Source organism: Protopterus annectens, chromosome 5.part0 (assembly GCF_019279795.1).
Source record: "Protopterus annectens isolate FY-2018-M chromosome 5.part0, PAN1.0, whole genome shotgun sequence".
Taxonomy (NCBI): Eukaryota; Metazoa; Chordata; order Ceratodontiformes; family Protopteridae; genus Protopterus; species Protopterus annectens.
In genome coordinates, this window is record NC_056735.1 from 412482762 (window position 1) to 412499624 (window position 16863).

At 40.2% G+C, this 16863-nt stretch overlaps 1 protein-coding gene across 1 annotated transcript in view; it reads right to left on the bottom strand.

Moving 5' to 3' along the window:
- Positions 1–16863, bottom strand: part of KDM6A (lysine demethylase 6A) — a gene marked incomplete in the record, with an annotated part of 3528619 nt that overhangs the window by 478297 nt on the left and 3033459 nt on the right. Inside the window, 1 exon segment of the mRNA XM_044072373.1 lies at positions 5316–5464. Coding sequence (XP_043928308.1) covers positions 5316–5464 — 149 coding nt within the window.

The window sequence follows — 16863 nt, forward strand, 5'->3', positions numbered from 1 at the left end:
TATGTATATAATGTTTTTAGATTTGTTTTTCATTTATATTTTATAATACGTTTTTCAGATTGTATTAAGTAGATGACAATTTTATTAATAGGTGCGTTATGCTTACTCTACCTGGCTTGGCTAGATCTTCCCAATATACATGTTTATCAAATGCTGCCATCTAGTGATGTTTTAAATTAATGCTAATTTGGATGCTGCTGTTAATGAATGTTGTTTTAATGAATATTTTACAATATACACATTTTATAATATATAAATGTTTTATATCTAAATATTTTTATATATATATTTTACATATAGATATATACATTTTACATATTTATTGTACTGTACATAGTTAGGTTGATTTTTAGCAGGGGTATAGGTGATGCCTCTACCATCTGCATAACAGCTTTTTAACATTTTTTTTTTTAATTAATGAAGGTATTTTGATTGATTAATGAGTCAAGACAGTTGGCTATAATTTATTGGTTTGACTATATTTAAACACACACTCCAGCCTTTATGTCTGATGAAGCGTTCAAGGAGAACGTGAAAGCGCTAACATACTTTGTGTATTGTTTTTTTGTTTTTGTATTGTGTGATTAAAGCCTTTTTAACCGTGGTGCTGCCTCAAAAGTTTTGTTTTTGGATTTTTATCTTTTCTTCGTGGTAATTTATCCTTTGGCTGTTTTTGGAAAATGATAGCACCTGAGCTGCCTATACATGTCCACAGTATGTATAATCTTTTCTCCCAGGTTCTGAGAATCTGGATAAAACACTGGCAGATCAATAGTAACCTCTTAAACAAACTTGGGCATGAATGAGGAATTTGTTCCTAAAACATTCTATCCATATGGAATGCCAAAGAGCTTGCAACTCAGATAATCTTCCTGCAGATATCAAAACCAAACAAAAAACACAAAAACCTAACAAATCCAAAAGGCGTGCACAGATTTGGAGTACCAAACAGCTTTAATCCTGGTACTTCGGCATTTCGCCTTCAAGGGATATCAACATATCAAACTGTAAAGCTTAAATATACTAAACAATTAACCAATTAAACAACTGTGTTTCAAAATTTGTCTATACATCCCACTTTTAAAGTGACCAGTGCACATTATACATAAACACATCCCTTAGCTATGAAAAACTACTACATTTCCCAAAGAACTTCAGCAGCAGCAAAATTAAAACAAAATTACAATAAATTCTACAGAAACATCAAAAAAATTCAACCAAGTTTACACAAAAAATACACCACCCTCTCAATGTGTGTATGTACTCATAAAAATAAATACACACATACATATATGGACATACTGTCAATAAAATTTCTTCAACAATTTAACACCACCTCCTGATTTAATCCACGTGGGACCAAGGTTCCAAAATTATAAATGAAAGTAGTCTCCAGGTGATTTAACTTAGTAAATAGAGTACCACTACCACAATTGCCAAATGGTTGGGCTAATACAGTAAAAAGTTAAGTCTCTAGGAAGAAGCAACCTATTTGGGTTATGGTCTTTGGTGTAACTCTTTCAGAAAGAGGCTTACCAAAAACACTGAAAAATGTAGAGGATCCACAGGCAGACAAGCTGAAAAGGCTGAAGCTTTGCCTTGATAGAGGAGTATGAGAGACCAGAGTCAAGTAACTCACACAAATGTTTGAGCACCAGTATCCATAATCCCTGATAACAGCACTGCATACTGGCTAGACACCAAATAGAAAATCTCTTCCACTTGCCAATATAAGATTTTCTGGTAGCATGTTTCTTTGCCTCCTTTAGTACCTGCTGCTCATACTCTGAAAATAGGTGCCTAAATAAATTAGAATTGAATCATGCAAACAGTTAACTGAGGACATCTGAAATTGAAGCGCATCAAACTCTTCCTGCCTTGTGTGATTAAGTCCAGTTTGTGAAGAAGCTTGTGCTAACTGCCTTTGGCCAATTCCACAAGAAGGGAGAACCATTGTCACCCAGACCAAAAGGGGGTCACCACAATTACTTTTGGAGAATCTTTTTATATCTTCAGAATTACCATGGATATCAGTGAAAACGGTGGAAATGCATCTGTCTTGTCTGCAAGGAGTCATGGAGCAGAATGCGTTGAGCTGTCTGTATGGAAAGGAGGCAAACAGATCTTCTTGAGATGTTTTCTACAAAACTGGTGAAAGGCCCCTCTGTTACATTTCAATTCATGAGTGTCTGTCCTGGTCCTGCTCAGCTTGTCCACTACTATATCTTGCTCTGACAGAATGTAGTATGCTTGGTGAGTTAATGAGTGCTTGGACTTGCAGCTCGGAGGAAAAAAGTGACAAAACTGGAGGGACAAGGAGGTATAAGGAGCAAGTCTAGGTTAATGCACAGATAGGACATGTCAAAAGGGTCAGTGCAGACAGGGTGGTCCAGTCAGATGTGAAAAACCTGGGGATAGAGATGTCTGGTCATTTTTTGCTGTAGAAATGCAGGTCAGCTTTTTCCCACCTGACCTATCTCCTTGTAAAATCAGAGGTACAGCTTTAAAGAAACAGGGAAGGGCCAGATCAGATGTTGCTTACAATACTCAAAGGTCCAAAAGTATGATCACACTGGAGGGGAAAACTTGCTTTTTTTTGTCAGCCCATAGGATTTTCCTTCTCCAACAGGTTTAGGCTAGAGATGACTGCAACAGCCTAGCATATGCTAAGAGGAAGGCAGGATAGATAAGGAATACTAATGGTAAGTGCATGTGGAGGGGAGGGGTTAAACAAATTTATCAGCTGATCCTCTCACAGAGGAACAAGGACACAAGTGGGAGGAATTGACTAGAGACTTACCAGCCCCATGCCTTCTTTTGGCAGACTGTATGGTAGCCCAAGAAAGAAATAGACTGAACTTTAAAATGTTGTGTGATTTAGGGGAGCTCTAGAAGGCTCGTGTTGCTTGTAGTTGAGGGCAAGGTCTGATATTAATGTTCCTTCCTGGCCTGCTGCAGTTGAGTAATGATGAATCCCAGCTTTACATGGCAGTGCAGCTTAAACCTCTTTTGGGAAAGGTTTTAAATGCAGCCTACTCTGAGGTTTTCATGTTTACAGAGGAGAGAGAGGGAAACAAATTCTTGCTTTTCATCCTTAAGCTCCAACATGTGGTTCACAAATTCTCACAGAAACCTACAAGTCTACAAATAGAGTTCACGCATTTGCAAAACCTCAAAATATACAACCATGCATAGTGGTTAAAATCCTCCATCTCTAATGCTATAGAGTACAGGGCTAAGTATCAAAGGGACAGCACAGAGTTGCCCTGTAATTCTAACAGTAACAGTCACATTTTGGATTTAGGCTCTGGAACAGCTTCAGCTAAGAACTTATTCTCTTTCAGTAGCTTGCCCAAATACCGGAAAAAGTGAGCAGAAAACTTAAAGACCTAAAGTGATAAAGGCAAAAATCTTCTTCAACTAATGATTTAAATGTTTGGGCTCATGGGCCCAAGGAACATCCAAAAAGTTTTAGGATGTCTTCAGACACTTGTGTATTAAAGTCCCCACCACTGAACAACTGACCATATAGTAACTGAAAATAAAACTATACAACATGGGCATCAAGTATTTCTCTCCAATAGGTACTGGTGAAAACATGGTTGACAATTCTCCAGGACTCCGCCATGGCATAAATAATTCACAACTGGAAGGAGTAGAGAGTGACACAAAGAAAGGATTCACAGAAATTTACATACTGGGACACAAACCTTTCAAACAGTAGCCACTACTAATAGTGGACTCCACAACCTTGCTTGCTCTAGTAAAGAGCTCCTGAAAAGCTAGATCAGGTGAGGAATGATGGAACTCCTTGGCTTCTTCAGTCTATCAGAAGACAAGGAAGAAAGAAGAGAGTTATGAGTGACGATTTGTTTTAGCTGTCATGTCCTCCTCTTAACAGTTCTTTTAAAATGTACTAAGAAGCTAAATGAGACATAGCCCCTTTTCAGTCTCCTTTTTAGGCCTGGACTACATCTCTACCTCCAGGCCAGCTTCACACAGAAAAAAAAGGCTGACCCTTAGCTAAATGATTAAACTCTAGCAGTAAGGTCTAAGAGTCCTTTAAGACCTCTGACAGGTGACAATGGGTGTTAGTTGTAGCTGGAATTCCTGACACAGAGAGAGACTAAAACTGAAGTGATGCTTTAAATGACTGGGTAAGGCTGGTAAAATTATATGCAGCTTACAGTGGCACATGCTGATTAAACACTATGGGTATTTCTGCCACATACAAGGGGCAAGTGAAGACCACAATTCCAAAGGAGCAAATGGAAACAGGAAGACCAACTCAAATGGCTGAAAAGTCACTTCAATGTCTGATACCAACAACACAAAGCTGTCATTTGAAGACACCATGAAGAGGGGGAATAACTTCTTAAAGGCCACTGATGACAGGCAGAACTACTCTTACTGCACTGCAGTACATCTATGTGGAAAGACAAACATTCTTCAGAGCACCCATTTTCCATATTTTGAGGAATGACAGTGGTGCTTCGGATGCTATCCTAAAGAACAAAAGAAACTTACTTCCCCTGTTGCTCTTTTTCCCTTCATCCGATGGTTGCTGAGTGCCCTATTCAGGAGAGAGAGAGAGAGAGAGAGAGAGAGAGAGAGAGAAAAAAACAGGAGTTCCTGTATTAAGATCTGGGCCCAGAAGAAACGGGCAAGCGTTAATCTTGCAATGCTACCCTAAAAGAAGGGCTAACCTTGTAACTTTCAACAAGAAAAGCAAAAATGCAATAAATGCTGGGAAAACAACTCTTGGGATCATCAAAATATCCAAGGGAAACAGTGCTTTAAGCCTGAGGATAACTCTACAGTTGTGCACAACTTTTATTTTTTGAATGGTTAGAAAGGATGTGAAGGGGGAAAGGTATGTCATCTTTTATGGATACCACAATGTCAGTAGCAGATATGCATATATGCATATGAAGAAGTCTTGCCTGAGAAGATTGACTTGGTTACAAGGCCAGATACCTTCCAGAGAAAATTAATTCAATTATGAAGGTCTTCTGTCAGTTAATTTATATGAACTCAGCTGGGCCTGTGATGCAAACAATATGAAGAATCTAACAAAAATAATCAAGTTAATTAGTATACACATATGTTACAAGGATTAAAGGGAAGGACAAGCATCCAAAGACTTAAAAGATTTAAAGGATAAAGTACATGAAATGTACACCAGATCTACAGTTCTAAAACAAATGGTTAAAAATGATCTATCATCTGTCACAAATTACGAAATACATCAGAATATGAAAACTAGTAGGCTAAGAATTTTACTGGTAATTCCCCATCTTTCTATTCTCACGAACCTGGTGTTCTGCAGCCTGGAACCTTCATATAAAGTTGAACTGTGTTCATCCCCAAAATGATGTGCCCGACATGGCTCAGTAAATTTCCTGCTGACACCACCCGTGCAAATGCTGGTAGCTTAGTTAGCTCATGAAGCTGCAATTTCCACCTGCAAAAATTCAGAAAAAAAACACAAAGCTCATTAAAGGTGAACTCCTCAACTGAACTAATGCTTTACAAACTGAATGCAATATCCATATATGTGTGTAACTAAAATGATCTGAAACAGCATAAAACTGAGTGTCACAATTTCGAAAGTGAAAAATTTAAACTGCAAAACATCTAAACACAAAACACTGGCATCTTATTCAGGCAGTTTGTCTCTTCACCAGCACCTCATAGACAAAAACATTTATGATGTCCCCAACATCCCCATTGGGGGGGGGGGGGGGGCTGGATGAGCGATTCATATCACCTCAGGACTCTATGCTTTCACAAGCACACTATCAAAGTTGCCAACACTGGTGGCTTGGTACAACATAATGGTAACCCAGGCCATGTCTCTTGCATCCCGAACCGCACTGCCTGGGCTGCAGGAAAGGCTCTAGACTGCTGTACTACCATAGTTGACTTAGCACTGTCAAAATGAATCACACAGTAACTACCACAAACATGATCTACAGAAACACCTAAGCTCCCTTTTTTTTCTTTGAAGTTCTCATGAGTAAGTGACACTTTCAGATTAGTTCCTGTAATGAGTCCCAATCTCACTCCTCCAGAAGCACTGACAATGACAAAAGTGTTTTTCCTCAACTTTTTAGTTCTGTCTTATGAGTGAAGTACATGTAACTAGGAATAAATACCATGGGAGAGGGATTGGTATGTAGCAATGAAATGCAAACAAGAAATCCCACTTTCGTCTTTGCTAGGGGACTAGTTAGGAATTCCTGGCAACTACGATGTCAAAGACTTTGAGCAATGACAGGTGCAAGTTTCCTTTCTGCTGCAAGGCAAAGTAGTCTTGCAACATCTCGTCTTTGGAAGAAAATAATCATAGGGCATTATCAAGAAGTTACAGGGTGGAAGAGTGGATCCCCTTTCAGTCTTTGTGCTGTTCACTGTACATAAAATACATAACAGTGCTTACTTTACCCTCATATAATTTCAAAGTAACTTAACCAAATATTAAAAAACAGTGCCATAGAAATAACATTCAAAACATTTGTAAATGCTTTCACTTCAGATAGTTCCTCATATCCATTCAGTAATCAGTGAATATCAAATCTTAACTTTTTTATAGGAGATACAGTGCCCTCTTTTAATAGGCTCATGTTTCTATACCAATGCTGGCTTTTAGGAGGCTTACTTTACACATACTTTGCCCTCTGCATTTCATTTTGTTGTTCCACATAATCCAGCCTTTATAACAGCATCTCAGCAAGCAAGTGCCTTAGTCTCAGAACAATTCCTTGGCTATCTCAACTACAGAAAGACATGGGATTTAGCAAAGCAGTCCTTCAAGAAATTGTGACAAGAGATTCTAACCATTAACTATAATTGTATCTTTAAAATATTACATTAGATTCATTCATCTTTCAAGTACTACTTTACAAATCCCTTTGGAAAAAAATTCACTGTACAGAACCCAGTATTTCTGTCACTGCGACAAGACTTTAGAAATCCCTCCAAGTCTTCCGAAAAATCTCCACTGCTACACATAGCTCCACTTTACATTAACGTACATCTAACACTTCAAGCTAATGTACCAGCTTTTATATTTTACCTTAACATTTTTGCTATCCTTTTTCACTACACCTTCACACTGTTGCACATCAGCCCCTTAAAAGTCACCCTCCACGTATTTCACCCCTTTTGCCTTCCACCTTACTCTAGCATATGCTTTAAAAAACTATTTTCCTCTTCTTGATAACACCTTATGATCATTTTCCTTCATAGAGCATACATAATCTACAGAAACAGACTAGTATGCTTCATTTCCTCACACAATTTATCTTAATATCCAATGCATTTTTAATTGGGTATGCAAATGTTCTGTAATCCAATAAACATTCACCAGTTTAGTCTCACATTGCCAGCTCCTCCAAATGACAGCACAAAACACACATGAATAAATGAGGCTACATAAACAAGCTTTGTTCTTTTTAGTTCTGTTGCTATAAATGATAACATAATCTGCTATGTTTATCCTACTGTGTACTCTGTACTGCTCTAATGCTTCCATATTATTTTTGTTTGTATGTATGTTACTTCTGTCTGTATTTTGTTTACATCTGTTGTGTTCAACTACAGTAAACATGTAATTGAAAATGCCCAATACAGAGATGCGATCTGGACTACAAGACAGCAACTATATCATAAAACAACTTTGTTTGTTTCTTTCTGCTCTTCCCGGTTAGGGGTCGCCACAGCGGAACTCCAGTCTGCTAATGATTGGTAGTGGATTTTTACGTACAGTGTTACCAGCCCTGATGCACAACCTTCAACGAAGGCACGCCCCATTCACGTATGCCTCCACACACAAGACGCTCTAGCTGAGAATCGAACGGGACAACGTCTTGCTATGAGGCGACAATGCTACCACAGCACCACCACCGCAGTTATATCATAAAACAACACTATATGAAAATAAGCAGAAGACACCACATCCCTGGTAGTGCCACTTCACCAGAAGAAAAAGAGAGGCTATCTTGACTTTTTACAACAAAAATTACATTGGATAAAATAAGTATGCAGATGTAGCTGCTAAGTAACAGTCCTGCTGCTCCACCCAGAGCGAAACCAGAAAAATAACTGGTGAATGTTTTAAACTGCTGAAGCAAAATAACTGTCAAAGCAAGCAATACAGACTCTATAAAACAGAAAATACTGGAGATGAAAATTAAAAGATCAGTTTTAAACACTACTCAGGATCTTCTACAGCAACTCCGCAAACTTTATACAAGAACACCACACAGTGCCTCCAACATAGGAAATTTGACTGTTAACACTAAGGAGCCAAAAAAAAAAATACTATTTTGTTTGCTCGTTTCTCACCTTAACTAGCCAGTCCAGATCCCAGGCTTTGCTTGTCTCAGGACTTTATTTTCTGTGTTCAGAGCTATCCAGACCATGCTGTGATAGAGGGAAGTCCTACTGCTTAACAGTGGGAGTGGTGAGCATTGTACTGCCTATCTGACACTAGAGGAGTGGTGTCCAGCTCTGAAATTATAATTTTATTAGCCTTTTTGGGCAAATTTCTATCCCTTTCAACTTTCTGGCTTAAAAACGCGTGTGTTTGCACATTTTTCGCATCCTGCAGCACCGCGAGGCTACAGTTAAAGTATTCCAGGTGCCAGAAAGTCTGCTCTTCAAATTTTCCCTTAAAACTAGCTGGTTTCTCAGTAGTAGCACTAAAATCTGAACCCCTGTGACAAGCACTTGCTCTAGTGCCTGCTGGAAAGCACTAGGAAGCCTGAAACTGATACAAGCACTCAACTCTCCTCGTCAATAAGGTGAAATGAATCGTAGGCACTAAACAGCCTATAATTTCAAAGTACCTTGCAAAGGTAAGGGAAAACAGCTCTTACCATTACAAAAAAGGCACCTAAACAGGCATGTCCAAGGGGTCAGCTTCCGGTGATTTCTCCTGTCCACCTGGTGAATTTGGGCATACTGGGGCAATGTGGCAACTGCCTCATGTACACAGACAACCCTCTCCTCCTACCACCCAACACTACAACCTGCGAGAGATGCACTTACATAGCCAAACTGTAAGCAAAGCTCTCTCCGGCCAAGACTGTGCTAGACAGTCAAGAGGAGAAGGTTAACACCTGCACTACACCTCAAGCAACTCATAGCCCTTCAAAACCCACACCATCAACACCCACACAAAGCAACACTAAACCCACATATGCGGAGGCCCTTAACATTAACCTGCCCAAGCAACAAGGATCTCAAAAGCTGAAACGCAAACACCAGTCACAACCAAAGTGATACATAGCTCACAACACCAGTGTGCCACCCAACAACAGCCCCTAAGGCAAGACAATGTACTCAACACTTCAGTCATTTATTTATTTTATTTATTTATTTTGCATTTGTTGACCGGGATAGTCCGTCTGGATTACATGTCCATTTTCAGCGGAGGCCCGGGGAGAAAAGCTCCACAGTGACAGTAATTAATACATAAAGATCATACAAAAGAAAAAAATACAAAAAACATAATTACACTCATACAAAAGAAGAGATACAGTAAGGTGTTAATTATACTAAAAAATAAACATTAAAAGTGTAAAAGTATTATACAATAATGAGTATACAAAAAGTCAACACAGTTTCCAGTGTACTAATTCTCCTATTGAGCACTAAACTTCTTTAGTTAAGAGGAGATGAGAAAAAAGTAAAATAGGGGGTCATAGGTGACTCTATAGTCAGGCACACTGATGTCCCACTCACCAGGCTGAACAAGGAGAAAATTACAGTCAGCTGCCTGTCGGTTCCAGGATCCGCCACATAACGCATGCACCCAAGTCACTCCACACGTACAAATACGACTCTTGTCATTGTCCATGCTGGAGTGAATGACTTGAGACATACCTCCCTGGACTACACGAAGTGAGACATGGAAGTGCTCTCGGATCATGTGGCCCAGGCAGGTATAACCTTAGCCCTGAGTAGCCATCCTGCCTTCGCCCAGAATGATACCACAGTATAAGGACAAAATGATTGACTTCAACAATTGGCTAAGCTTCTGGTGTCATTCAAAGGGGATCCAGTATCGGTCTGCCTGGGAAGACATGATCGACAAACCGGGATGCTTAGCCAGAGATGGTCTGCACCTGTCACCCCTGGGATTCGGGTTACTGGCTAAAGCTCGCCACCCCTATAGTGCCTTTTTTAGGTAAGGTTCAAAGGACAAAACCACCACCGTAACAGATACAAGCATGCAAAATCTGCAGGTAACACTACTCAATGCTAGAAGTCTAAACCTCAAAATGCACTCTCTAGAGGCACTCCTAAAAATGGAGAACATCGATATCTGTGCAGTAACGGTGACCTGGTTCAAGGTTCCATAGAGCACCCCTGCAATACCAGGCTACAACTCTTACCACACTTTTCGGCCACAAAACCAAGACCGAAACACTAAAGGTGGAGGAGTGTCCATATTCACCAAGGATATTCAACCCTCCAGGATAGCTGAACAACACAATGCATCTGAAATTCTCCAGGTGCAACTAACACTAGGTAAGACTGCAATCCAAACAGTAGTTTGCTACAGATCCTCCACCATGCCCCAAGATTCTCACTACACCTTTCTAAATATACTGGAAAATATTAAGATGCAACCAAACACCCTAATACTGGGTGATTTCAATTACCCTGCCATTAACTGGGAAAACTACTCTGGTACCAAAACTCCTTTTCCCAACGGTTCTTGGAATTCATAAATTCCAATGCCCTGGATCAACTAATCCATTGTCCCACCAGGGGCTCCAGTATCCTAGACCTGGTCATTACCAACTTGGGAGAGAGATGCTCCACACCAGTGGTCACCCCCTCATTGGTCAGGTCTGACCATAAGCAAATCACCCTTGACATCCACATCCCACCCCACCCAGTAAGGAAACCTCCTTAAAAAACTTCTCCAAAGCCAGTTTCATGCTACTGATGTCAGAAGTGACAAACCTCATTACACCCATGCAGACGGGATCTGAAAGTTCGACTGCAGAATCATACACTAAAGTACTATACGAGCACATCCACTCGTGCCATCCCAAACAGAACCAAGGTGCTCACCTCCAAAAAAAGGAAGCCAATCTGGTAGTCCCCTGCTATAAACAAACTATACAACAGGAAGAAACTATTGCAGTAAAGAGGAAAATCCCAGGATGCAAAAAACTCCCTCACCAGCCTCAGTAAGAAGTTGAGATCCCTCACAAAATCCTCAAAAGCTAGTTACGAAAATAAAATTGCCAAAGATGCCAAAGACAACCACAAGGCATTCTATAGTTATGTCAAGAATCTAAATGGCAATGCTCAGATCTGCTCTGAGCTTCAACAGAACGGTATTAAATATATTGATCCCAAGGATGTTGCCAATATCCTGGCAGATCAATTTAGTGCAAACTTCACCCCCTAAAGGGCCCATCTAAATACCAAAAGATTTTCAAATTCCAGTAATCATGGCCACACAAGTAGAAACCGCACTCTCCAAAGCTAAGAATACAGCATCCATGGGACCAGATGACATCCCAGGCTGTGTACTACATGAACTACAAAATTAACTGGCACCTCACCCAAGTGTCATGTTTAATCACAGCCTCACATCAGGCTTCATGCCCACTGAGTGTCGCACAACTACAGTTATCCCACTCCAAAAGGGGGATCCATCTTGGATCCCGGGAACTACCGTCCCTTCAGTCTGACGAGCCTGATCTGCAAGGGCATGGAACGCATTATCATGGAACATATAAACAAAGACATTGAAAATCTTCAAACACTGGACCCCACCCAGTTTGGGTTTGTGAAGGGCCGATCTTGTCTCCTGAACCTGATTGACTTCTTAGAATCAGTCTCCAGAGCTGTGGACGAGGGTAAGGTGGTCCACACAGCCCATCTGGATCTTGCCAAGGCCTTCAACACCACCCCCCACTCTGGAATCATAGATAAACTTACTAAGCTGGGCATAAATCCCTACGTCAGTCAATGGGTTGCCAACTGGCTTACTAACAGAACCCAGACTGTAAAAGTAGCCAACTCCAAATCCAGCTCCAGACAAGTGGAGTACCTCAAGATTCAGTCCTGGGACCACTCTTGTTTGGCATCTACTTGTCTGAAGTACAGGCCAACACTAAGGGACTCTGACTAAAAAGTTCGCAGATGACTGCAAACTGGGAGCCATTACCGAATCCCCAAATGATGTGGATATTCTACAAAAGGGCCTTACAGAAACAGATGCCTGGTGCCAGAGCCATGGGCTCAAGCTTAATGCCAAGAAATGTATAGTTATCCCCTTTGGAAAAAAAACATGTACCCATGAATTACCACATAGGTGGCAGTACACTAAGCACTGAAAGTGTAATGAGAGATTTAGAGACACAAGTGGACAGTGGTCTCACGTTCGATAACCACATCACCACAACAGTCGGGAAATCCTTCTATGTGGTACACCTCATCACTAAGGGCTTTTCATCCAGAAAAAAGGGGGTCATTGTCCCACTGTACTCATCCCTCATTAGACCCATTATAGAGTATAATGCCCCGTTTGGTATGTACCTCACAAGACATCTGCAACAGCTGGAAAGGCCACAGAAATACCTCACTAAAAGAATCACAGGCCTAAAGCAGATGCCATATGCTGAGTCTAAAAAAACTCCAGCTATACTCTGTGGCATATCGTCTACTCAGAGGCGATCTCTGCTTAACATACAAGGCCATGTCAAACCCTGAGCTGTTGGACATGCTCCACTTAAAGAAATCCCAATCCCTCAGAGCCACACGCTCCAGGGATCTAAACCTTGTCATCACAATGAACAAAACATGCTGGAGGGATAGGTTCCTGACCCAGAGACTCCCCATACTCTGGAATAGACTGCCCAGACATATCAAGCAGAGCGCCTCCTTGGCCCTCTTCAAAAGGAACCTTGATGATTGGATGGGAGAATGGAAATTCACCCTTGGGATCATATCAGTCGCCCTGCTAGACAGGGGGTCCAGAGAAGTAAATATTGTGAGACGAAATATACGGGGAATTGTTATGGCTAGGCTTGTATGGCCCTAGGGCCGATAGCCTAGTACCAACCTATGAACCATTTTATTCAAATGACCTGGCTCTTCCTTTAGTTACTATAATTAAAGTTAATGAAGAAAATTTTAGTTGACACTATCACTTCTCTACCTCTTTCTGAACTTGCCTCCTGGGTAGAGAAGGATCAGACTTCTGAAGTTAAACTGCTTTCCAAAAGAAATGGAGAAAAGATGGATCCTAAGAGATGAAATACAGAAAAGCATGCCTTCTGATAATCCTGAAGGCAGGCTGCTTTACACACAATCTGTAAAACTCCATATGCACAATTTCACTGTTTCAAAACTATCTAAAAGACCGAATATTTCAAGTTTACTGTAACAACACTTTTCAGATATAGGTGCATTAAACACTGGTGTTCCCCAATTCTTATTACTGGGCTCTCTCCTTTTTCATCAATGACATTATGATGTAGAGATTGGGTAGGTCAAGAGTAATGTATGCAGATCACATACTTGCACTTGAAACTAGCAACACATCACTTCAAGCAAATGTACAGCACAACTTTTTTTCTACTATGTAACTGGCTATAAGCAAACAAACTACAGGTACAAACAATCCAAAAACTGAAGGTATTGAAGACACCAGCGAGACAGAAAAAAGTTAAAAAATGTATTAATAAGTCAACAAGATTAAGCGCTTTTGTTAGTCTATAACCAAGACTTCATCAGAATCTAAAAGTTCAATGAACTCTACAATATTTAAATAATAATCACATGACCACCACATCAATTAATCACAGAAGCAAATACATTAAGGCCAGGGGATACACAAGCGTTCAATCTTAGTTGCCACATCATTTCTCTGTATTCAGTAAGGTTTAACCCATGGCCCTCCCCAAATATTCTGAGGTACAAAATCCAGCCCTAAAAATAAAAAAAGAATGATCAGGGTGCGTTTCCACATGCTTGCATAAAGAGTTGCCAATGTAAATTTATTTTCGAGGGTAACACTAGTTTTAGGGACCCATAAAGTTGGTTTCTTCATTTCATTGCACTTGTAATTCACTAGGTTTAGTATACGTGGCAAAGTGCGTTCAATGTTTGTGATTTTATGTGGGAAAAACCAAACGGAAATTTAAAGAGCGCATTTACGAGCATAATCTAGACATAAGGAATAAGAATGTTAAAAACTCTTTATACAAGCTTGTGGAAACACACCCTGATCATTCTTTATTTTTTTGGGCTGAATTTTGTACCTCAGAATATGAGGGGAGGGCCATGGGAAGACCTTATTGACTTCAGAGAAATGATGTGGCAACTAAGACTGAATGCTTGTGTGGCCCCTGGTCTTAATGAATGTATTTCAATCAGTAGTGTACTGCATTTAAAATCATACAAAGTGCAAACTCTGCACCATATGTTTTTACAACTACCTCCTTTTGACTTGATAACATTGGGTTAAAATTTGCTTCTGTGGTTAATTGATGTGGTGGTCAGGTGAGTTATTATTTAAATACAGTGGAGTTCATTGAACTTTTAGATTCTGATGAAGTCTTGGTTGTAGACTGACAAAAGTGCTAAATCTTCTTGGCTTATTATTAATTCATTTTTAAACTTCCTGCTGGCTCGCTGGGGTCTTCACTACCTTCAGTTTTTGGATTGTTTGTACCTGTTGTTCCCGGTTTGTGTTTTGCATTTGAAGCAAACTACTTAATACCACTGAAACTAACTGCATGTTATTTCCCATACCTAGGTGGCTCTCATCATTATCATCCCTACATCTTGAAGACACAAATGGAAAAATTGTATCAAATGTTAAACAAAAATATCTGGGAAATACTCTAGATCATCTTCTTGACTTTATAAATCGCACAGAGATCATCATCACCAAGGTTCTATTTCACCAAAAACTGTTACTGAATCTCTCACTTTTCCCCCCTCTGCACATGAGCCATAGTCAATGTCATAATACCCCCTCCACAGTCAGAATATGCTCTACCCCGATCACACTTCATTCACTCCCAAACACTCAAAAGCTCCAAAACGCAGAAACAAAGACATGTAAACTTGCTTTGTTAGCAGACAGAAAATCCCATCACTGTGCAAAACTACTTACTAAGAGAGAAGCAAGAATACAGTTTCGTATTAACCACTCCACTCTATAAGCCAGCAATTGGTGAGAAAGCATTCTCTATATTAGACCCAGCTCTATGGAATGACCTTTCAGCAGTGCTATAAAAGCTAAAATCTTTCAAACTGTCCATAAAGGAATCCCTACTCCAAGAGGTCAAGTTCAACTGCTTCAGTGATACTGGTTGAGCACCCTCTCTATTTTTCTACACATAATACGACTTTCTAACAGTACCTTATCTTAAAATTGCAGGGTGGTATTCTTAACGCCTTGTATATGAATGCATCTCTCCACCTGTATACTTTGTAAATTCTCTACTGACATTTTATCTTGATCTCTACAGATAAACTGTAACATCATTAAACCTACTTGTTTTTCTACCATGTGCCCTGCATTACTTGACTTTGTACCCTATATATTGCATTTGATTTTCTTATACTTTTGTTCTCACTCACCCGATAATCAAATTATTAAATAAATAAATACATAAAACACTTCCAACAGCATCTTAGTAAGCACATTCCCACTTTCAGTGCGATTCTTCTAGCAGTTTCTTCCTTTGCCAGTTAACAGTCAGCTCATCAAAATGTCATCAAAGTGGGAAAGGTCAACTTTCCAAAGCTGTTTTCCACAGGACACAAAAAAAAGACATGAGGTAAGAAATACTAGCAATCTCTGATCCCCTTGAGGGAAGAAAGGAAGGAAGAAGGAATTTGACAGAAATCCTCCTCTAAGATATGGAATTGCAGTTGGTACTTATACGATTTTCCTGAAAGGAATCTCAGTAAGCAGATCACAAGTTTTCTCTTAAATTGATATCCAACAGCAATGCAAATAAAGAAATGGAGAAATCGGGGCAGAAAGCTGCATCATCACTGGTGTCAGAGCCAGCTCTGCCCCAATGTCCGGGATGTGCTGCTTAGCATAAGTAAGAGACTACACAGCTATGCTACAGATCTCCTGGGAAGACACCCCCTTAAAATAAACAGATGTCACTACAAGGGAGAGAGAGAGAAATCTGAATTAGGATAACTAATCCTGGCTGAAAATCTTAGTAGCCACAACTGAATGAGAGACCTTTCATGAAATAGCAGAACTGGATGGACCTGCAAAACCTATCCGCTAATGCACTGGATTTCCCCTATAATATGCAATGCAAGAAGAAAGGGCTTGGAAGACATCACCCACTATCAAACCCTCATAACCTCCAAACATAAAGGCTACAAACAAGTGGGTTCCTCCTTATTTGCTGGTGGGCCAGAGACTACCTGTTAGGAAGGGTGGACAGAAGAACTCTCCTCAATAAAGTTCTTTCTTAGTAGCCACCACCACCACCACAATGGCATCTACTGCCAGCCCTTTGCCTCAGTGTGACTTTCTTTGGCGTGAGACCAGACCGTATCAAGTTTGCATGGACTGGACTCCTTCACATCTGTTTTTTTCCACTCTTGTTGGGCATCAAGAGGGAAATACTCAGGAGGTAGATGGGTCAGCTCCAAAGGCCTCAAGAAACACAGACTCCTCTTGGCAAAGGGCATCTGTGGACCAGCCCCTCTTTTCTTAGCAATTCAAGGATGTCTTCAAGGGGGGACCCTCCCCTCACTGAAGTTGGTGTCATCAGTAATTAACTCTTGCAGCGAGTCCAAATGCCTTCTTTACTTACGCTTTCTGTGCTTTTCCATTGGGGGATG